Here is a 24770-nt window from a genome sequence, read left to right on the forward strand (position 1 = left end):
TATATCGGTCAAAGAAAAGTAATAAGAATAATTGTATGCTTGAAAAGTTTTAATTTTACAAAGGAAAGGGTAAGGTGGGAAATATCTTGAGGTAGGAAAACCATTTTTAAAAGAAAAACCCCCCATTGTAATGTTTAAAAAAAAAAAAAAACGTTTTAGACCATTTTGTAATTTATGAAAACCATTTTGGTAAAAAGACTTGTATTTTAATTAAATGATTTTCTGTTACAAAACTCTTTCTTAGCTTTGTAAATGTAAATTATAAATCCTAAATGCAGAATCTTTTACATCCTAGGAAGAAAAGAGAAAACGATTTTAGAAGATCAATAATTCTCGTCTCTTTTTCTAAAATTATTTTTCTAAAAGTTCCAAGGATACGGGAATTCCACATACACGTTTTTACAAGCTATCTCATCTTATCTTAACTCAAAAATTTCATTACTATTCAAAACATATCATCTTATCTCATTAAACTGTGTAACCAAACGAAACCTTAATCTACTGGTTGGGTGTTGCATTTCTTGCAGAGCTATGATGCAACGGCTTACTTTGAGTCCATTGTTGAAGATGTGATTCAAATGTACTGTAGGGTTTGTATAGTAAGTTGAAATAAGATAAAAGTTGAAAGTTGAATAAAATATTATTAAAATATTATTTATTAATATTATTTTTGGTTTGAGATTTGAAAAAAGTAAATTGTTTATTATATTTTATTTAAGAATTTGAAAAAATTGTAATTATTAGATGAAATGAGATGAGTTGATATATTTTATGAATCCAAAAAAGCCTAAGCTTATTGAAAGGACAATGTTACGTTCACCGCTCCTAGCTCCAGCCTGGAGCTACTGTTAGTTATGTTAGTGTTTTCTTTTTTTGGTTTTTTTACATGTATTTTTTTAACACTTTTATATATATTTTTTTCTTAAAATAAATTTACATCTTTAAAAAATACTTCTTTAATCACGAAATAAAAAAAATTATCAGCAAGAGCTGGGACCTGAAGCAATGGGACTATCATTTTCGTTATTGAAAAGGTAAGCTTTTCATATCAATAAGATGTTTTAAATCAATTAAAAGGCCCATACTTGTAAATACATCTATCGCACGGTTCTTTTGATTCTGATGTTAATTTTTTAATCTAGTATAGGAAGGCAGTCGACGTCTTGATAATTTTGTTCCAATACTTCTAAAAGAAAGACTTTCAGAATAATCTTTTCCGACACTATATTCTCTCATTTCAAACCATTTTACCTATTTGCACGTGACCTACTCTCTTCTCTTAGGTAAATTGTAAGAGATAATAAGGTTCAAATTGCTATTCGGAGTGAGATTACGTCATTGATGGAAGTTCATGTTATTGAATTTGTAATTCAAATGTGTAATTGATGCAAATGATCCGAGTTAGATGATGCTGAGTTATTAGATGGCACGTTGATGGTGTTGAAATACCTTGAGTTGGTAGATCAGCGTAAAAATAGCAGGTAAACATGATATTTTCCTAACTGAGATAATTTTGAGTGCGTTTCGGTATTTTGACCATAATTTTAGTTACGAGCATCAAAACTGTACATATGACCCTAATTCAAAACTCTTTTCGGTGCGCACGTTGTGGCCACCTAGCTTTGCTCATTGTGCATCTTCTTTTTCAAGATCAAAATCCACTGTTTTCCATTCCGAATTCTAATTTTTAGTTACTTTTTTTCTTTTATAGTAACATTTCATTTATTGTTTAGGAAGTGATTCTAAACATGATTTAGGCTAGATTTTTGACAGATTATTTATTTTATTATGTATTTAATTTTAGCATGATTATTGAGATTTTGCTATTTTTAGTAAAATTTTGATAGAGACAATTTTTAGCTATACAGCTCAGCTTGTGGGTTGATTTTCGACAATTTTTTATTTAATAATTTTGAATTGAATATCAGAGGTATTTCTTTGTGTTTTTAGACTATTTTCTTGCATTCTTCCTTGTAAATTATTTGTTAAAATTAATCTGTATTATTTGCTATTCTGTTCGGCATTAGTAATTTTGTGTTTGGTGATGTAATATATAAATATCAAATAATGTAATATATAGTAAATTGTATTATTGTGTGTTGCGTGCATTTTATGTGATGAATATTATTATTTTTTTGTCTGATATACATTTAGTTTAAAAGGTTGTTAGTTGTTTTTAACTTTAGTTATTTCTATGAAGTAAAATTTAGTTTTTCAGTTTAATATATTATTATTATTATTATGGACAATGGAGAGTGTTTACTTTTTTGAGATGTATTTGATGTTTTGAGATTTATTTAATTTATTGAATTATTTTTTCTTAAAAATCTTTTAGTAAAATAGACACTTTTAAAAAAGAAAAAAAAGTTTATTTTGTAAAATTTGGTACTCGGGTACAACCGGTACCCGAATTTCTTGGTTCAAAAAATCTAAGTTCATCCGGTATTGGCCCGGATCATAACTCGTATTATAACGGATATTCGGATATTAAATCACATTAAATAATCAAGTCTGGATTCTAGTATATCTGGATACTTGAAGAATTGATGCCCGGTTCAAAAAACTTAGCCCAGCCCACTGTAAAGAAGGATGCGTTGCAAGCTTGCATAATTAATTTTAAGAAAATTTTATTATTATATTATTATTTTATTATATAAAATGTGACAAATTTATTATTATTTTATTTATTTTTATTATTTAATAATAAAAAATATGTCATATTTTATATAATAAAATAAAAATAAGATAAAACTGTGATAAGAAAAAGAAGAGGAATAATTAAAAAAAAAAAAGAAAAGAAAAAGACAAAAAGTCATGGGCTTAAACCTTGTACGAGATGGGCTGATACTACAACCTGTCCGAATTATGAAAAGTTTCTTATGTTTATTTTGCCTTTCTGGGGAGTAAATTCCTATGGAAATTCACATCGTTTCCTCTTCTAAACCTCCTCAAAACCCCAGTCTCTTTATAAGCCGCAACGACACGCACTGACCGAAGTTCAGACAGGCAGTGCGAGAGACCTTCTGAGCGAGCAGAGATGGTAGTCAAGCCGAATACGACGCCGGATCTGGAGGCTCTGCGCGAGCTCTTCAGACACCACATAGAGTCGTTCGATTACATGTCTGACAAAGGACTGGAAATACTATTCCAGAGCATCAGAGGCATTCATGTTCACGATTCTTTCACCAACAAGAACCTCAGAAATATCCTTTATGGTTTCCCCATCTCTCTTTTTCCGTAAAGAATATTTCCTCCTCTTAGTACTTCATATTTGGTTAGAGTTATAGCTGTTGGTTTTAGTTTGTCTTTATGACTTGATTTATTAAGCTTTTTTTTTTTTTTTTTTTTTTTTTTTTTTTTTTTTTTTTTGAATTTTTTGTCTATATTCAATTTAATATACGTTACTTCTTGACTTGGATGTTACTCTGGGTTGAAAACCCTAAGTTGCACCGTCCGGCAAAGGAGCTGTTATCGAAAACGATGCACGGAGACCTGCTTCCTTACAAAGTAAGATTTTGCATTCCGTGATTTCATTCCTTTTTCCTTTTTAATCTCTCTTCTTTGTATAACAGTGTAGGCAGGCTAAGATTTCGTACACGGGGAGTTTGAAGGCGGATGTGTGCTTTCAGTGGGACGGTGGAGCTCCTATTGCACAAGAATTCGATTTTGGGCAATTTCCCATAATGCTGAAGGTTTGCAGTGTGCTTATTTGGTTATGGTCTCTGAGATTTTCTATTTTTTTTTTTTGTTTAAATTAGTCAATATACATGTGTCTGTTTGCCCTTTTGGATCGGTTTACAGAAACGACAACTATGCTTACTTTTTGGTTAGATATAATGCATGACTGTACGTTAGGGGTGAAAACTGACGTCGTCTGTGCGGTTTTGGTCCAAAACCGACAAACCGACGCTGCACCGACAGATTTCTCAAAGGTATAGAACCGGCCGATTAAGGGGGAGCAAACCGGTAGCCTCGGTGTTGGCGTGATTTTGATCGGTTATTTGGTTTTCTGTCGGTGACATTGTGAAGGAGGAGGGTAGTAGAGGGCGTTGGGGCTGCGTGTGATTTTGTGAGAGAGGAGAGATATTCTGAAAAAGAAAAAGACTTGGGAGGAAGAAGAAGAGGGAGGGGAGGGGAGGGGGTGGGCTTATAAACATTAGGTCTAAAACGACTTAAGTGAAATGTCGTCGTTTTATATATGTACAATATATATAAAATCAGCCGGTTCGACGGTTTGAACCAGGACTGAACCGGCCAATGTTGGTTTTCATTTTTTTTGCCGCTGGCCGATTGGTTTTCTACCGGTTTTGGCCTGTTCTTGACTTTGGTGGCCGGTGTGGTTGGTTTTTGTATAGCCCTACTGTACATAGTGATTAGAGTTAAAAATAGTCGAAGATGCCAATGACTACTTACCAAAAATTCATTGGAAAAATGATTAAGCTTTTTGTGAGCAGAGTATGGAGGCTCAAGGCTTTCTTTTTCAATACTCTCTTACTTTGGATAGCTTCTCTAGATTTTAATGAGCTTAATCCTTGATGTGCTTTTATTGTTTTTTGTTTTTAGTTAGATGACTTTCTTATACAGATCTTTTTGCAACTAGATTGTGCCTTTTGCACTTTTTAATATATATATATATTTGATCACTTACGAAAAAACATAGGAAAGGGTAAATGTTAATGATTTGGCAGATGTATGTGATATTATCTAATTTTGTAAAGATGATAACGGATTTAAAAATGCTAATAAGCATGCTATTAGTGCAATACTAGAAAGGGAGGATCCTCATACTGGTAGCACTTTTGGTCGAGAGAGGTCAAAGGGAGCTGACATAGTGGGGAATATATATTTTTATTTATTTTTGATTCCATCATGGGCAACACTTTAGTTGGGAGGTTGTTGCGGTACCTTTTTCTGGTAGGGAAAAGAAGATGACTTTAAGTATCACTTGGAGGATTTGAGCTATATGTGTTAATTTGAGAATTTGTGGGGGCCTTGAAACTTGATCTATTAGGTTATTGAATGAAGTCTTACTAGAAATTTGGCTGTAAAGCATTGGAATGAAGAAGAGAGACATTGGAGGAAAAGTCTATTATCTTAGTGGAGGAATGGTTGTTTGGATGGCAAAGGTGGTGGAGGAATGTTTGAGGTTATCTGGTAAACAGGAATCTGATTAGACAAAAAGGGAGGGTGATAGAGTTTTTATGGTTCAAAGGCTAATGGGCTGCCTAGAGGCTCAATAAACAGGCTTGGTCAATGGAGGGCAGCCCTTTCGTGAAAAACAAGGTTCCAAAAGCCCGATAGGAGTGGAGGCTTAGCCCATGGGTTCAGTGGCTCTGATGGGTCAAACAAGGTTGTTAGTGGCAGGTGAGTCTTCAAGAGGCCTTTCAATGTCGAGTTCTCCAATGGCGAATATCCATTTATAGGCATCTAAGAATCGGACTAGTGAGGAGGCCCAGATCAGATCTTTGACGGCTCAAAAGGATGTGATTCCATCATAGATAGGGACGGTGACAATTGTTGAATCTTCTGGGGGTACTCAGGTGGTGAGTCTCACTCCGGTGAAAGGGAGGTGGTTGTCTTCCCCTAATCTCAAGGTTTTGAAGGGAGATTCACATCTCAAGAAGGGTAGAGAAAGGTTGGTGCAGTTACTGGCTCCTACACAGTTATGTTCTGGTGGTATTGAGCAGGTGTCAAAAGGGGATGGAATTGGAGGATGTAATGGGAGAAGTGGAGCTGAGAGGTAACGCTTCTTGGTCCATTGCGGAGTATGTTTATGGGGTCCCTTGTACCCAGATCTATAACTTAGATGTGCAGATGGTTCTTGGTGGGAAGGATGATTCTGAGGCAAGTGAGCCAAGGGAGTTGAGGGAGATTGATGATAAAATGGATCCTGATCCGTTGTGTCCCATTGTAACACCCCCTTCCCGTAGGATAGAGATATTACTAACATTCATAGCATAGTATCCGGTAAAGAGATTCATAACTTGAAATACCTCATATATTGAAAGGCATTGAATTGAAATGAACATACATAGTCTTTGGAATTTGAAATTGAAAATAAAAAAACATAAACTAGTCTTAAATAAGACATAAAAGACTAATCCTTGTGAAAATAACACTTATTTAATTCTAAGTCCTTGAACTAGATCTACTCCTGGCCATCTAGCTCCGCATCATCATAAACTTCATATGTGACAATTAAACGTAGAAGAAAACAGAGACGAACAATAATGAGTCGAAGACTCAGTAGATAGCACATCATACCGCAAAATATTACATAACTTATCGTAGACTTAATTTTGAAAGACTCTTCAAATTTTTTTTTTGATAAGTAAAAGATTTTATTGAAACACGTAAATAGGCAAAACCCGAGTACACAGGGGGTATACAAAAGAGAGCCTAGTTACAAACTAAGTACTACGAATAGTAGCATAAAAGTCGTGAAGACTTGTTCCGTTCAATACAATAGAGGATGCCCAAAGTAATAGGGTATGAAAGAAAAAAGGCCTTGAGACCGTCGAGGGAGTGTTCCTTGTTCTCAAAGCAGCGTCTATTCCTTTCAATCCATGTGCACCACATTAAGCATAAAGGTACCATCTTGCAAATAGTAGCTATCTGACGATTGTCCCTTATCCCTTGCCAACAAGACAACAAATCAATCACCCTCCTAGGCATAACCCATGCAATATCTAGCCTGGTTAGGATGTCATCCCACAAGGTCTTAACTACTTCGCAGTGAAGAAGGAGGTGGTCCACAGATTCACTGTCGTGTTTGCACATGAGCACCAATCCAACAAGTAGAGTCCACGTTTTCTTAACTTGTCTATAGTCAGAATTTTACCATGAGAAGCCACCCATTCGGAGAAAGCTACCTTAAGGGGAACATTGCACCTCCAGATGCTCTTCCACGGGAAGACGTTGCATGGGTGATTTGTCAAGGCCTTGTAATAAGAACGAACAGAGAATTTCTTATTTCCTGTGCCTATCCAAAGTAAGCTATCCTCCCCTCCAGCCTTTAGCATCATTTCATATAATGCGCTGTAGAAATTAGTGATGACTCCCACCTCCCAATCCTGGGCAGCTCTAGAGAATCTCACAAACCACTGGATAGAGTCAACAGTACTACACATATTATCAGCTACCGAGGAACCTTGATCAAAAGCGATCCTGAAAAGAGAGGGGAAAGCATTTTTCAGGGTGACATCCCCACACCAAATGTCATGCCAAAAACGGATGCGCGTGCCTCTTCCCACCACATATTTGTAGTTACCGAGAAAGTTATTCCATCCATTCCGAATAAATTTCCAGACTCCCATGTATATATGTCCCTCTTGCTTCTTTAGTACTCCAACCTCCCCAAATGCTTCCATATTTGGCATCTAAGGTATGTCTCCAAAGGGCATCTCCCTCAAGATGATACCGCCATAACCATTTCTCCAGGAGTGCCTTGTTGAAAGTGCGCAAATTTCTTAAGCCCAACCCACCACAAGACAACGGAGTGCATACTTTATCCCATTTGATCAAGTGACATTTCTTTTCATCCTCTAACCCGCCCCATAAAAAATCGCGGAAAGTCTTCTCTAGTCTATTCGCCACCCCTGCAAGCATAGGAAATAAGGAGAGGAAATAAGTTGGGAGGTTAGAGAGTGTTCTCTTAATAAGCGTGATTCTTCCCCCCTTAGACAAGTAAATTCTCTTCCACCTTGCCAGTTTACTTTCAATTTTCTCAATCATCCCTTCCCATATTGCTTTGGATTTATAAGGGGCTCCCAAGGGGAGTCCAAGGTATTTCATAGGCAAGGAAGAGACCTTGCAGCCCAAGATGGCAGCCACCTCACTTAGGTTGATAACCGAGCCAATGGGAACTACCTTCGATTTTGCTAAGTTCACTTGGAGGCCACAAACGGCTTCAAAGCAAAGAAGAAAAGCACGTAGGGATCTAAGTTGGGCTGGATCCGGGTGGCAGAAAATCAAAGTGTCATCAGCAAAGAGGAGGTGGGAGATTGTCAAGCTTCCATGAGGGGAACCACCTACCGAGAAACCCGAGATGAAACCGCTTTCCACTGCCCCTTCCAGCATTCTGCTCAAGACATCCATTACAAGAATAAAAAGGAGTGAGGAGAGAGGATCCTCTTGTCTCAAACCAAGACCGAGAATCTGACTGTTGAGATGCAATGCTTTATCCACTAGCACCATCTTTCTCCGAAACCATACCTACTAAGGATATACAATAAGAAGTCCCAATTCACATGATCAAAAGCCTTTGCCATATCCAATTTGCACAAGATACCTGGAGTGCCGGATTTGATTTTGCTTTCCAAGCATTCATTGGCGATGAGGACCGAGTCTAGAATTTGCCTTCCTTTCACGAAAGCATTTTGGGACTTCGAGATGATCTTTCCCACGACACCACTCAGCCGCTTCGCCAAAACTTTGGAGATGATATTATAAACCCCACTGATCAAGCTTATGGGGCGAAAATCGTTCACTTCCACCGATCTTGCCCTTTTGGGAATAAGGGCAAGGAAAGAGACATTTAGGCTCTTCTCAAATTTCATAAAGGAGTGAAATTCGATAAAGACCTTCATGAGATCCTCCCTAATGATATCCCAGCAGGCTTGGAAGAAAGCCATGGGGAAGCCATCTGGACCTGGACTCTTCAAAATTAAGGAAATTGTATATCTTGTAGTTTGCAACAAACTACAAGATATTAGTGACGATTAGTACCTCGTATGAAAATATCACATACTTGATGTGCTATCTACTGAGTCTTCGACTCATTATTGTTTGTCTCTGTTTTCTTCTATGTTTAATTGTCACAGATGAAATTTTTGATGATGCGGAGCTGGATGGCCAAGAGTAGATCTAGTTCAAGGACTTAGAATTAAATAAGTGTTCCTTTCACAAGGATTAGTTCTTTTATGCCTTATTTAAGATGAGTTTATGTTTTTTTTTTTATTTTCAATTTCAAATTCCAAAGACTATATATGTTCATTTCAATTTAGTGTCTTTCAATATATGAGGTATTTCAGGGTATGAATCTCTTTATTGGGTACCATGCTATGAATGTTAGTAATATCTCTATTCTACAGGTAGGGGGTGTTACATCCATCCATCCCGAAATTGATTGGCCCAATAAATCTTCTGATTGGGTGTTGAGGAAAGTGGATGAAATCAAGGATTGCTTGGGAATCTCTTGCGACGGCTTTTAGGAACAATTTAGAGCACTTCTTATAGCTATAGAGGTTGGTCTACCTTCTTTGGCTAGATACTAGGGGTGAGATTTGGCTGGTCTGGATTGGATAAACCGACCGAATCGACCAATTTTGGACTGGACCAATTCGGTCAATTTGGACCGGACTTGACCAGACCGAATGAAAATTTAAAAAAAAAAATTTATTATTTATATATAATTAATTATTAATATATCACAATATTACGTAAGTATTATATTCTTTAATGTATAACTATAATATATAGTACTAGTACATATTAATGATTCTACAATTTATTATGTAATTTTCATTTAATAAGTCACATTTGGTATTTTAAATAAATTTTTTTATTAATCGATTTTTTTTTAAAAGGTTGGACTAAATGGACTGGACCGGTCTGGGGAAAATTATGGACCGAAATTACCTCCCTAGACAGGACTGGATTGGCCCGTGCTCACCCTTACTAGACACGCTTCAATTTTATTTTATTTTATTTTTATAGTATGTTGGGGAACCTCTCCAAGGTAGGGCCCTTCGGACTCACCCATTTAGAACCATTTCAAATTAGGAGAGGGAATTGAAGAAATTGTTGTGCTTTATGAATTATAATAATTATAATACAAAGCGAGAAAGTGCCTTTAGAGATAAAGGCAAGGAGAGGGTTTCCAATTATCAATGAAACCAATGATCATTTCTTGGAATGTGTGGAGGCTGAACGACTATAGAAAATGTCTCTGGGTGAAGAATTTGATCCGTAAGTGGAGGGCTGATGTTATTTGTTTCCAAGAAACCAAGCTGAAATTTGTTAGTCAAACAATTGTTAACAGTTTGTGCAGGTTTCAATATGTGGGATGGGTTGAATTAGTTTCGAAAGGGGCTTCGGGTGGCATTATTGTTATGTGGGATAGGAGGGTAGTGGAGATGTTAGATCATTATGTGGGAGAATTTATGGTGGCTTGTCAATTTAAGAGTGTGGATGATGGATTTGAATGGGTTTTTGCTGGGGTTTATGGCCCGAAAGTGTATGATAGTAGGAGAATTTTATGAGATGAAATGACGGGTGTTAGCTGCTGTTGGGATGTTCCTTGGTATTTTGGAGGGGATTTCAACATTACATGGTTTCCTAGTGAGCATGTGGGATAATTATTTCTCTCATGCTATGAATGTTTTCTCATATATGATTTTTGAGCTAGATTTGATTGATTTACTGATGGCTGGTGGGAATTTTACATCGTCCAATGGAAGGGCATGGTCTAGGCTGAACAAATTTCTGGTTTCAGCTTCATGGGAAGTTTGTTTTCCTGATTTGAGCCAGAAAAGGTTACCGAGAATGTGTTCTGACCATTACCCCATTATGTTGGAGCGTGGGGGCATTATTAGAGGGCATACGTATTTTAAATTTGAAAATGTGGTTGGAGGATGAAGGTTTTGTGGACAGGGTGAGGTCGTGGTGGTCTTCATATTCTTTTTCTGGTGCTCCGAGCTTTGTTTTGGTTGGTAAACTTAAAGCATTAAAATTAGATTTGAAGAAATGGAATGTGGAGGAGTTTGGGAAAACGGAAAATAAAAGGAAACTTTTGCTGCAGTAGTTGCAGAGCTTGGAGGAAAGGGAACTGTTAGGGGACATATCCGGTGAGGAATTGGAGAGACAAAAAAGTGGTGGTGGATGGATTAGAGAAGATCACTTTAATGGTGGAAATTTCTTGGAGGTAGAAATCCTAGGTCCTTTGGCTGGAGGAAGGTCACAAGTGTACTAAATTTTTTCACTGAACGACGAGCTCTCATTGAAGAAATAATGCTATTGAGGCTTTTCATGATGGTGATAACATCCTTTCAGAACAAGAGGCCATTCAGGATCATATTGTCAATTTCACACGTATGCTTCCGGTGTACCTGGCTTATGTCTATCTTTATATCAATAAAATTTCTTATGACTTATCAAAAAGAAAAAAGAAAAAAGAAAAAAGAGGATCATATTGTCAATTTCTATGGGAAGTTGTTTAGGGAAGAATATTCGTGGAGACCTAAGCTTGATGGACTGTTTTTTGACTCCATTGACCAGCAGGTAAGTGCAGAAATTGTTAGAGAGAGCTTTTGAAGAGGATGAAGTTCTTGATGTGGTTAGAGGAATGGCAAGGGATAAGGCTTCGGGCCCGGATGGTTTCTCAATGGGTTTCTTTCAAGCTTGTTGGGACATAATGCAGGATGATATTATGAAGGTTTTTCTTGAATTTTATTCATTTATGAAATTTGAGAAAAGTTTCAAATGCTACATTTATTGCACTTATTCTCAAAAAGGTTGGGCCTGTGGAGATGAGGGATTTTCGGCCTATTAGTTTGGTGGTGTACAAGATCATCTCTAAGGTGCTAGCTAATTGCATGAGTGTGGTGTTGGGAAAAATTGTCTTGAAATCTCAAAATGCCTTTGTAAGGGGGAGACAAATTCGACAAATTCTTGACTCGGTCTTAATTGCTAATGAATGTTTGGATAGCCGAATTAAATTAGATGAATCTGGAATTTTTTATCAAATTGGACATGGAAAAGGCATATGACCATGTTAGTTGGGATTTCCTCTTCTACTTACTTGGGAGATATGGTTTTGGAGAGAAGTGGTGTATGTGGATCAAGCATTGCATTTCGACGTTGAGATTCTTCATTTTAGTGAATGGTACCCTGGTTGGGTTTTTTAATAGTTCATGTGGCTTGAGACAAAGAGATCTGTTATCTCATTTTCTTTTTGTTCTAGTCATGGATGCTTTGAGTAGAATGATTGAAGTGGCGGTAGAATGAAAGTTCTTGTCGGGTTTTGTAGTGGGAAATGAGGATCAGAATAGCATAAAAATATCCCATCTTCTTTTTGCCGATGATACTTTAATTTTTAGTGAGTCCAACCAAGAACATCTTTAATCTTTGAGAGCCTTGGTGTTATGTTTTGAAGTTGTTTCGGGTCAGGATTAACCTAAATAAGTCTGAAATTGTTCCTGTGGGTGCTGTAGCCAATATTTCAGATTTGGCTAATATTTTGGAGTGTAAGATTTCTTCATTGCCACTGAAGTATCTTGGTCATATGGAAAATGATTCCTATGTGTTTAATGTGATGTCTTTGGCTGGAAAGGAATGGGAGATGCTTTGAAGACAAAGCATTCTTTCGGAGAACTTCGGAATTTTTTCTTTTCTACTTTGTGTTTGTGGGCTAAGACTTTTGTAAGGAATGATGATAATTTTCTGAATTTCTATTAGTCTTTTTTCTTTTCCTGCTTTCTAGAGTGTAGTAGGTATTTCTTTTGTATACGTCCTGTGTACTTGGGCTTTGCCTATTCTTGGTAATAAAATTTCTTATTAATTATAAAAAAAAATGTTTGTGTGTGTATAAATATTTTTTTGATAGGTAAAAGGAAATTCATTAAATCACATAAATAGGAATAGGCCAAGCACATGAGGAGTAAACAAGAGAAAACACCTAATTATAGGCTAAGAACAAGAAAAAGAAACAAAGAAATCATGGAAGCAGGTCCCATCCAATACAATAGGCGACGCCCAAAGGAATAATGTATGGAACAAAAGATCTCTAATCCCTCCCAATGAGCGTCCTCTATCTTTGCTTATTTTCCTCTGCCTAATTAGATGTTTCTCTTGTATACATCATGTCTACTTGGGCTAAGTCTTTGCGCTCTTTAATAAAATTTTCAATTACTTGTAACGAAAGTTTGTAGAAATGATTGGGCTGTTTCCGTTTTGAGTGAATTCTTTGGTTTGTCAGTAAAAGAATGGGGGCTAATGTGAGGGAGGTAGCTCCTTTTATGATAGGCATCTCCATGGTGGTAGGAAATTGTTCCTCTTTCATATTTGGGGTTGTTGCTAATATCTCATGGTGTTTTAATTAAGACCTTTTTTCAGCTTAGCTTAAATTAAATAAGCACAAGTCAATGATAATCTTTCAAGGAGTGAATAGGAGTAATGGTTTTGGGTGTGGGAGCAAATAGGAGTAATTGGATGCCTAAATAACATCTAAGAGGAATTGAAGAGGCATATTTAAACAAAATGAGATCAAGAGTACCATGACCTTAGTTATCATAGAATAACCAAAAAAAAAAAAAAAAAGGCGGAGGAAAATTTTTAATCTGGTTTAGGTTGAAAATGATTTATGGAGCTGACCCAATTTTGTTAAAATTAAGGCTCAGTTGAGTTGAGTTGACTTTGGCCAAGCCCAATCTACCTTCTGTTGGGACAAGAAAATGTGATGTAGTGATCATTTTCCATGGGTAGCTTTTAGTTGCTTTTAATTAGTGGATCTTGGACCTTAAAGACAAGCATGACCCATCATGGTGTTGCCTAGTGGTCAAAGAGCGAGCATGGGCAAGTTGTGGAATCAGACATTCTCAGTTCGATTTTGAAGTAGGAGTTTCTCTTGGATTACCTAATACATGGTTTTGGCAGGTGAGGTCATGCATTTCGGGTTTACTCCTGGGGTTGGCCTGAAGGGCCATGCTTTGGTGAGGTTCCATGTCATAAAAAAATATACAGAAACAAAAGAAGCATGGATTGTTGCTTCGTCGATTGCCTCCATCAATTACCATGCCAATCTTTTCTTTTCTTACCATGTTATCTTGAGTTTCCAAGAGGCTATACATAATTAAATTTTAACTTTATTCCTTGGAGTGAGTGCCTGAGCTTTTTTCCATAATGATACTGAACTGGGACGGTTGGACTCAGCATCCTATGAACTATGAACAAGACGTACTGCTATTTATCGACTATATCTGTACGCCATTGATGAAACTTTTGTCAGATTATGTCGGTAATCAAGTCTTCTTTTTTCTATATCTTTCCTTTCCTTCATTTACGCAATCTCAAAAATATTTTGATCACGTGGTTGTGCTGTAGACATAAACAGTTGTGTAGATAATGATGAGATGATATCTTTCGTTCCATGTCATAAAAAAATATACCGAAACAAAAGAAGCATGGATTGTTGCTTTGTCGATTGCCTCCATCAATTACCATGCCAATCTTTTCTTTTCTTACCATGTTATCTTGAGTTTCCAAGAGGCTATACATAATTAAATTTTAACTTTATTCCTTGGAGTGAGTGCCTGAGCTTTTTTCCATAATGATACTGAACTGGGATGGTTGGACTCAGCATCCTATGAACTATGAACAAGACGTACTGCTATTTATCGACTATATCTGTATGCCATTGATGAAACTTTTGTCAGATTATGTCGGTAATCAAGTCTTCTTTTTTCTATATCTTTCCTTTCCTTCATTTACGCAATCTCAAAAATATTTTGATCACGTGGTTGTGCTGTAGACATAAACAGTTGTGTAGATAATGATGAGATGATATCTTTCTGAATGGTATCCTTAGAGGTTTTACAATATTTATTTTGAATTGTTGGAATTAACTTTTGAAGAAATTTTCTCTTTCCTTGGTATATTTCCACAATATCATGTTTCAATTAGGGACATGTGACTTTGTTTCATGGAAGTTTGCGTTCAACGTGTTTTATCAATTATTTGTGGTGATTTGATGTGCATCTTATTATCATATTTGAATATTGACTTGGTATATGTTATATAATGAAATCAGATGTGCTTACATATTTTATACTTAGATGTTTATGATTTTGGTGGCAAGGCACAATAAAGATAAGAAGACAAAATTGGTTCATTTTTTTCCTTTTGCCCAATTGTGTTCTATGCAGTCAAAGCTTTGTCATTTGAGAGATGCTGATCCACAAAAACTAGTTTCCAAAAAAGAAGAGTCATCGGAAATGGGTGGGTAAGTATTTCACTATATTTTTTGCTCACCATGTATTAGATCCGTAGTTAATGATATTCTCATTTCCTTTTAACGGGTGATGATGAAATTTATGATGATGGAAGTTCAGCAAGTAAATACAGTAAGCAAGCATATTCTATTGAGACTATAGTTTGCCCTATATATTTATTTATAATGAAAAATAAATATTTGCACCTGGCTTGTTAATGACACCTAGACTAAAGTTGCACCCCATTGATGGTCAAAAGACTAGTTGTAAATTAACATAGTGAATGCAAAGAAGTTGAGTTCTATGGTTATGTTTGTGATGCCATTATTGCATCATGAGCAAGCTCTTAAAACCATACATATTGTATAACATTGACAGCTAATTTTTTTTGATAAGTAAAATGAAAATTTTATTTTTTTTGATAGGTAGTAAAATAAAAATTTAATTGATACGATGAAGTAGGTGAAGACCATGTACACATGAATTATACAAAAAATAACACGTAAATACATTCTAGGAGCCAGAAATTAAAAATAGAAAGTCATGGACACTAGTTCCATTAAGCCCAATGGCTGAAAACCAGAGCAATAAGGTGTGCACAAAACAGTTCCAAAGTTCCACCATTAAGCGCTCCCTATCTTCAAAACACCGATCATTCATTTCCATCCACACCACATAATGCACAAAGGAATTATCCTCTAAATTGCAAGCACTTGGGGGACAGCCTTGAATATCCTTTCAACAAGCTATTAAATCCACCAACCTCAAAGGCATAACCCAAGCCACACCAATTCTTCTAAAGATCTCTTCCCACAACACTCTTGTCACCTTACAATGCAGTAATAAAAGATCCACTGATTCCCCGTTCTTCTTGCACAAATAACACCAATCCATAACAATCAGACCCGCTTCCTCAAATTTTCCGTGGTCAAAACATTCCCAAGAGAGCCGGTCCATACGAAGAAAGCTACTTTGGAAGGCACACAAGACCTCCAAATACTCTTCCTTGGGAAAGGAACAGTACCATGTGATGCCAACAACTTGTAATAAGATCTCACTGTAAACTATTTTCTCCTGTTAGGCCTCCACTGCATCCTATCCTCATGTACTGTTAGGCCTCCTGTAGAATATATAAGACTGAAAAATTCAGAAACAGTATCCATTTCCCAATCATGAAACATCCCTATTAAATTGAACATCCCACTGGTGAGAACCATGGAAAAATGCCAACAGATCCAACACAGAAGCATCCCGATTAACAGCAATGCAATGGAGAGCAGGGAAAGCCCTATAGTGAGAGCAATCTCCACACGAAACGTCATGCCAAAATCTGATTCTAGAGCCCTCACCAGCTACAAAACAAATATGAGTGGCAAAACTCTGCCAACCCCTCCCAATAAATTTCCATAAGCCTACACCATACACCCCCCTCACTTTTGGTGAGAACACTAACCCTTCAAGCACTTCCGTATCTATGATCAATAACCTCCTTCCAAAGCGGATCTCCTTCCAAGTGGTTCCTCTTGAACCATTTCCCCAATAGGGCTTTATTGAATGTCCTCAAGTTGCGAATCCTCAAGCCTCCATTAGAAATTGGAAAACAAACTTGATTCCAATTAACAAGACGGAACTTAGTTTCCTCCCCCGCTGCACCCCACAAGAAAGCCCGAAATAACTTCTCAATCTTGTTAGCCACCTCTGCAGGCATTGAGAATAATGATAAAAAATAAGTGGGGAGGTTGGATAGAGTACTCTTAATTTTTTTTTATAAGTGGATAGAGTACTCTTGATTAAAGTGAGCCTTACCCCTTTCGATAAATACATCTATTTCCACTCAGCCAACCTTTTCTCAACTTTCTCAACAACCCCATCCCAAATGGCTCTAGCCTTAAAAGTTACTCCCAACAGAAAACCCAAATATTTTATAGGCAAGGAAGCCACTTTACAACCCAAAAACTCGCCAAGTTAGTAATACTACGCACCACGCCCACTAGAACCATCTCGGACTTACCAAAGTTCACGTTGAGACCCAATGCAGCTTCAAAGCATAGCAAAAGTGCCCTTAAAGCTTGAATCTGGCCACGATTTGCCTCACAAAAAAGAAGAATATCATCTATAAAAAGGAGATGGGAAATTATGATAGAACCATTAATACCATTTCCCACCAAGAATCTAGATAAAGAACCTCCCCCAACAGCGGTATTAACTTTTTTTTTTTGATAGGCACTGGGTGTCCTGGAACAGCTTCTCGACTAATTTCGGGGGTGTACAGGCTCTCGGCAAAGAGTTTTCTGTGAGTGCACATCGGGTAATTCAAGGGAAAAAATGAGTGGTATTAACACAATGCTGAATCCACAAAATCCACCTTTCACCAAAGCCACACCTCCCAAGCATATAAAAGAGGAATTCCCAATTCACATGATTATACACCTTTTCTATGTCAAGCTTGCACAGAATGCCTAGGGCTCCCTCCCTCAATCTACGATCCAAGCATTCATTGGCAATGAGAATTGAATCAAGAATTTGCCTCCCTTCAACAAAGGCGTTTTGAGGCTTAGAAATAATTTGTTCCATAACCGTGCTCAAACGTTTAGCTAGAACCTTCGAAATAATCTTGTAAACTTCACTCACAAGACTTATAGGACAAAAAAATCCTTTAAACTTTTGTAGCCTCATGTTTCTTTGGGATGAGAGCGATGAAAGTCGCATTGAGGCATTTTTCAAACTTCATAAAAGAATAGAACTTGAGAAAAACACGCATCACATCAACTTTCACAATATCCCAACAAGCTTGGAAAAATCCCATAGAAAAACCATCTGGTCCCAGAGACGAGAAACCTATCCAATTGTGACCAACCCCGACTATTGGACCATGGGAACTCGCCCCCAATAAGAGGGAGATCCATGAGATTCAAATCAAAGATGAACTCAGAAAACTTCTCCATAGCCAAGGAAGTTTGAGGTTCTCCCAATCACTCACTAGGAAAGCAAGTAATATTGAAATCCCCACTCAATCACCACAACACATCCCATAGATAATATAAACCCACCATCTCCTCACAGAGAAGTCTCTTATCACTATTCAAACTTGGCCCATAAGTGCCTACGTAAACCCACTTCCACCCATCCTCATCATTTTAAAATAAACTAGCAACTAAGAAATTCCCAATACACTCCTTGACAGACTCCACCAATGGGTAGTGTGACTCCTCTGTTACCATTCACCATAACAAGGGAAGGCAAACGACAGAAGTCCCTGAGCGCTTTCCCAAAACAAACCCACCTTTGCCATGCATTCCTATGGCTATAACCAAAATGACATGTCTACCACCACCTCCATAAACTTCAAATGACAAGAAGCAGCCGAAAGGATTCGCATGACGCTGAACTAAGAAAATACGATGGCCTTCTCGAGTGGTTTTAAGGAACTCCTTATGGCCTCCCAATAAACACATGCATCCACTATTTTGGCCAACCAACCAGTACCCCATTTCTTAAAAGAAATGTGCTTTGTCACTCGTTTACCCTTCTCTGTGATTCTAATTAGGTCTGATCCTCAGTAGAAAAGACACAATTTGGAATCCACCTGCAAGTTCCTCATCATGCCCCCCCCCCCCCCCCCCCCCTTCTCAAAAGAGAAAAAAAAAAGAAAAAAAAAAACAAAATGACCAGAGGAGGAGAATGAGATGGAATTAATTCTGGCAAGGAATGCCAGACTTAGTCATTTCTGAGAGAGCGATAGAGAGGGAAGGAAGTATCCAAAACAATTTAAAAAGATACATAGTACCTAGATTGTAACGTTGACAGCTATTTAATTGTTTTTAGTTTTGAATTCAACTATAATATCTGTTCTACTCATTGTGGTCTGTTTTGATAAGTAGAACAGATAGCTGTTCTACTTATCAAAAAAAAAAAAAAAATGTTGCATTTTGTTCTTTGAGGTGGATGATTTTGTTGTACAGATTTATTTTTTTAAATTATTTTTGGTTAATCTGCATATAATTCCTACTACTCTAAATCTTTTTTTTTTTTATTTGGCTGTCTAGTTACTTTATACTGAATGGGCTTGAGCGAGTTGTTCGACTTCTAATATTGCCAAAGCGGAATTATGTAAGAGACTTTGCCTTTCGCATACATTTTGTGATACTCAAGCGGATAAATGTGTTCAACCTTGAAATGGTGGCTTGAGCCAAGATTTTATGTATTTTCTTGTGAGCCTAAATGACTTAGCTGGTAAATTGCCTACATTTTATTGATTAATATCCCAATGTGTTCAACCTTGACATTGTTGCTTGAGCCAAGATTTTTATGTATGTTTCCTGTGAGTGAAGTCATTTAGGCTCTTACTGGCTAAGTCAATTATTTATACACCGATGGCATGAAGCAGATCCAGTACTTTGTTCAGTAAAATCTTTCTTGCTTTTTGTTTCTAATGCCATGTCACATAACTGACATGAGTGCTTTTTGGTCCAGCCAATGAGTATGGTGCGGAATTCATTTAGTGATCGGCGAGAAGGATATACCGATAAAGCTGTTGCCATAAGGTTATCTCTTTATCCTATGCACAGAGATTTTCTTTTTCATAATATCCATCTACATAACTTAAAATTTCATATTTGGTATCATGGGCAGATTAGGGACATTTTTGGGGTTTAAGATGAACTGATTAATTTTGAAAGATGGAAATTTGATTTGATAGCATGTTGTTCAGTATGTTCCTCCCTATTTAAATCATTGAATTCGAGATTTTTGCTTGAAAACACTTTCTTCACCCTTGCAATGGTCACAATAAACCTTAAACGTCTTTCAAAAGGTTTTATTAATACTAATAGGAGCATAGGAATAGCCCAAGTATATGCTACCTCTACAAGAGGAAACACCTTGTTAGGAAGAAGAAATAGATACAAGGAAATAATTAAAGCAGAGGTCATTAAAATCTATAGCTATTGGCCATAGAAATAGCAAATTGAAAAACAACAGAGTTCTAAGCTCCTCCAGCAAATGTTCCTTATTTTCAAAGTTCCAGTCATTTCCTTTCCTCGAAATGCATCACAAAAGGCATGTCCCCATCTTCCAAACTGTAACCATTTTTGGAATGCCATAAAGAGTTATCCTGTTGGCAAGAAGATCAACCATAGAACTTAATTGTCATTATCTATTCTTTGCAAAGATGAGGATCTATTGGGATTTGTTTCTTATCTTTTTAGATTTTTATTTATTTTTTATTTTCTCCTAACATGGAACCTCGGATACATGACCTCACCCCCAAGAACCCTATATAAGGTAATCTAGGGGAGTTCTTTGTGTGGAATAAAATCCAGGATGTCCAGTGTATGGTTCAACCCAACTTGCCCTTTAATGACTATGTTGCACCCTAACAGGTAATATCTGTTGGGTTATTTTACCATAATATTTAAAACTTTAAAAAACTTCTCACTTGTACACAAAGACCAAGGTTTCAAAGATTGGACCAAATTGCACGATTGGATTAGTCCAACTGTACACAGGTTCTAGCCTGGTCCTATTATCTACTAAAACCAGTCTATTGAAAAAAAATTGTATGCCCCCATAGTATCCATAGACCTGAGAAATTGTTCATGGATCTCACGGGTTTTGGTAATTTTTTCCTAAAGATGCCTATAACTCAGCCCCCGTCCATATCTCTTGATTTCAGCTGCCCCCACTTTACCATCCAAAAAAAGTAGTTAAATTGATTTGGGCTGTAGTTGTGGTGTCAACAAATCACAAGTATCGGGTCCATGGACTTGCGCTGATAGATAGCTCTGTGCCGTGCACTGGTATGCTCCTTCCATGCCCATAAGAAATTGGGATATTCACCGTGGTTGGCTGAGGCTTGAGAAGGGGATAAATGAAACTTTGAAATTTGAGTATTAGAAAGGAGAGTGACTGGGATTCGAAAGATGAAAAACAAGGATTTCAAGTTCATTTGGAGTTTTGTTGTGGCGTGCACAAATATCAATTGGCTGCAAATTCATTTTAGGACCCGTCAACCTTGTTTCTGATACCTATTAGCAGTAAAAAATCCTTCAAATTATTCAATTATTTTTTGGTAGGTTTATTAAAATTTCTTCTGGTAAGTTTATTTATTTATTTGTAATTTTAATTAAGTTATTTAATGATGTCACAGTCTAATTTCAATTTACCCTGCAGTTGCACCTAACTTTGGACCTCTCATTTTTTCAGTTCTCATGTTTTTCTAGTTTCCAAAACCAATATTGCATAATCCTATCATCCAGATAAAGAATGCTACCCTTGACAGTGCCTTATGTCTCTGAATATTCTTTCAAAGGAAAGGAGGGCCATCTTTGGGGATGAGTGCATGGTAGAAAGAAGACCTCAAAGGTCTCTTTCTTAGTAAGAATCAACAGATCTTATCACCTCCACCACCTCTTAGCCAGAAGGAGTACAAACAATTAAAGGGTGAGGAAATCATCCTCACCTCCCAATGATGTGTCGTTTTAATAAAAGCAAACATTCCTTTGGGATCTATTGTCTAAGATCTGCAAAGGTTTGCTATCAACTTCTCCTTAAAACAGGAGATGCTAGACAATGCCGAGAAGGCTGTCTTTAAGGGATTCCTCACTACACTTGTGTGAAAATATGGTCTTAAAACCATCCTCAACCTCAGATTTAACTCTATGAGAGAAATCTCTACACCCTCTCCCAATGTTTTTCCCACACCACCGCCGTGTTATTATATTTAGTGGAGGTTGACTTAAGTTTTTATGACGTGTATGTGTTAGCAACTATATCACTTACGAAGTTGTATCGATAATGGTGTCATATTAGCTGTGGTTCATTTTAGACTAAATATTCTAATTGTTCCATTTATTTCTAGTTTTCATTCAACAGAAAGAGCATATATTCCAGTTATTGTTTTGGTTTTCACATGTTACTTGTTTAATAGTTTTTACCTTTTGGTTTTGATTGCTCCTTAATTGTTGTTTCAGGTGTGAGAGAAAAAATCAGTCTTCAGTTACAGTCAAAGTATATTACCTTCGTAATGGAAGTGCGAGACTTGGATTTTGGTAAGCTAGGGCTAGGTCTAACAAAGTAATATATGGCTTTTGATTTTTTTTTAATTAGTAAAAGATATTTTACTAGTACAGAAAAAGGCTTAGCCCAAGTATACAGGAAGTATACAAGAGAGTACACCTAGTTAGAAACTAGAAAAAAGATACAAAGAAATCATGAATGCTAAGACCATTAAGATCTATAGATATGGTCCACATAAATAAAGTCAAGAAAAAATTCTTCAAGCTCTTCTAGGGAGTGCTTGTGATTCTCAAAAATCTCGGCCATTCCTTTCCCTCCAAATACGCCAATAGTAAACAAATGGGAGCCATCTTCCACATAGTTGCAATCAGGGGGACAACCTTAAGCCCTATCCAACTAGCTAGTTGATCAACATCCTTCCCAGGCATAACCCATGCTAATCCCACTCTTGAAAAAATCATTCCATAAGGCCTTGGCAAACTCACAATGTAGAAGTAAATGATCCACTGTTTCGCCACTATTTTTACACATACAACACCGATCAATCAGGATAAATCCATATTTCCTTAGGTTATCCATGCTCAGGATCCCTAAGGATGGAGTCCAAACAACAAGGGCAGCGTTACGGGGCACCTTACTCCAAATATTCTTCCGAGGGAAGTGATTACTATCCTTAGTATTGAGTGCCTCATATTTTGAGTGTACAGAGAATTTTCCTTTACTAGAAGGAATTCAAACAATGTTTATCCAGCTCTGCATTACGAGCTCCAAAGGAGTATGTGAATTTAAAAACTCAGTGAAGACACACCAACCTCCCTAATGAAGCTGACATTCTACAATTGAGAGCCAGTAGAGATCTCACTTAATTCAGCCACATAGGCCTCCTGTTCCCATGCAGTCCTGAAAATAGTAGGATAAACATCCTTAAGAGTCGTATCCCCAACCCATACATCCATGTTGCCATCCCCCACAACCAATCTAGTGTGCCTAGAAAAAGATCCCCAACCTTTCTGGATATTTTTCCAATAAGCCACTCCATATGCCCCTGGGGTTTAATTAGAACACTTCCACCAAGCAACCCCCCCTCTCTTCCCCCTCTCCCATATGGCTTGTGATTTTGAATATAACTAGAATATACTTGAATTTATTTTACAGGATACAGGGGAGGGAGTACTTGCTTCCTGCAGGCGTTGTGCTAAAGGTAGGTTGTGATGCATAAAATCTCTCAGACATTCCTTGGCTTTTTACTTTTTTTTTAGACCACTCTTATGTATGAAGAATGTTTTCTGTGGTTATTAAATATATATTTTTTTTGCTTAAGTAGATATACCTTTTTCTTGTTGATGTTGATGATTTGGCTACTTGTCCCATAATCCTTTCTTTTTCTCACCCATCTTACAGTTGTGTGCGTTTGGGGGTGTGGGAGGGCATAAAGTAGTTTTATCTTTCCATGCTTCTTGCACATGTTATGGAGTTCAAGTAGTTCTCATGGGCTTTTCTGGATCTGGTAAAGATTTATATTTAGCTAGTCTAGGTTTGAATAATCTAGTAGTTTCTTAAACGTTAGGTTGTCATTCTAGTGATTTTTAATGATAAATGCTAGTAGTATTGGCACTGATCCAACTATCAACGAGAATACCAATATAGCTCAAATCCTTGCCTTTATGTAAATCTCGACCATATTTCTATAAAAATCATGTGTAAACACTGAAGCGATGATTTTAATCCATCCTGTTTTACCCGGGCAATGTCTTTTGTTGTGTTTCAATAAAATTTTACTTCTAGCTATTAAAGAAACACTGAAGCAATGAGCTGCTTTCAAAATACATGAATTCCTAAACGTCCAAAATTTTGCCTTATAGTTTCAGATGAGGTATCATGGATCAAATTAAGAGGGGGTGATTTTTTTCTTTTTTTTTTGTGGCGTTATAAAATAGGATCTTCAATTGTAGTGCAGTTCTTGGGTAAACATGCCTAGATAGGATTATGCAGTTTGTTTACTTGCGTTTTACAGAATTTTTAGTTACTTTGTTCAAAACTATACAATGTTTATTAGGTGTTAACATTTTTATTATGTCTATAAAATAAATCTTATAAAATGGGAAACAATGTTTATACACTTAGCTTGACATCAATGTTCACAAGTTTTTTAATAAATGCGTTTTTGAGAACCTCCTTGACAAACTTCAGCGACTTGGTAAGAAGAAATAAAGAAAGAGAAATGGAATGTGCAACGTTTGTATGCAGCGAAATAGTTACAACAAACTTGTTGTATGTCCTTTTTACTACCCTCTTGTAGTTTAATTTCTGGATAGAATATTGTGTAATGCACATTTTTGGTTTTATTATGTAATGCTGAAACAATATCATGCTTCATTTTTTGGCCTGTTGGATTATGGTGGTATAATAGATTTGTTTTGTGTAATAAACAGGCTCTTGTAGACACAACTGATCATGAAATATATGAGAGTTTGACATGCTGCTGTAGTGAGGGAGATGAGAGAGAGAAGGGTGCTGTTGCCACTCAGCTCGTGGGTGAAAGGGCAAAAATTATTCTTGATGAAGTTCGAAATCTCTCTCTTTTCACTCGGCTTCAATGTCTAGAGCATATTGGTACCGACCATGGGATATTTCATGTTTTCATTGGTATATGACTTGGATTATTAATAACCTATGTTAACTTTGGTCATTATAAATTTAGGTGAGCATTTCCAAGCAGCCATGGATGGGCTGGAAAACGAAAGTTATTCTGGTGTATGTCATGAT

The 24770-nt window shown here is 36.8% G+C and overlaps 1 protein-coding gene across 2 annotated transcripts in view; it reads left to right on the forward strand.

Annotated features, from left to right (window-relative positions):
- Positions 1-2893: 2893 nt before the first annotated feature.
- LOC122313149 (DNA-directed RNA polymerase I subunit 2) overlaps positions 2894-24770 on the forward strand; it is a 42739-nt gene continuing 20862 nt past the window's right edge. Inside the window, exons 1-10 of one of the 2 annotated variants that reach the window (XM_043127903.1) lie at positions 2894-3203; positions 3425-3507; positions 3573-3692; positions 14922-14998; positions 19034-19097; positions 19461-19531; positions 21959-22036; positions 23160-23205; positions 24437-24617; positions 24706-24758. In XM_043127903.1, coding sequence (XP_042983837.1) covers positions 3038-3203; positions 3425-3507; positions 3573-3692; positions 14922-14998; positions 19034-19097; positions 19461-19531; positions 21959-22036; positions 23160-23205; positions 24437-24617; positions 24706-24758 — 939 coding nt within the window. In that variant the 5' untranslated portion in view covers positions 2894-3037. Of the gene's footprint in view, positions 3204-3424; positions 3508-3572; positions 3693-14921; positions 14999-19033; positions 19098-19460; positions 19532-21958; positions 22037-23159; positions 23206-24436; positions 24618-24705; positions 24759-24770 lie in introns of those variants that run through there. The other variant, XM_043127904.1, reaches the window with a different exon arrangement.

The sequence above is a fragment of the Carya illinoinensis genome, chromosome 6, assembly GCF_018687715.1.
Source record: "Carya illinoinensis cultivar Pawnee chromosome 6, C.illinoinensisPawnee_v1, whole genome shotgun sequence".
NCBI lineage: Eukaryota > Viridiplantae > Streptophyta > Magnoliopsida > Fagales > Juglandaceae > Carya > Carya illinoinensis.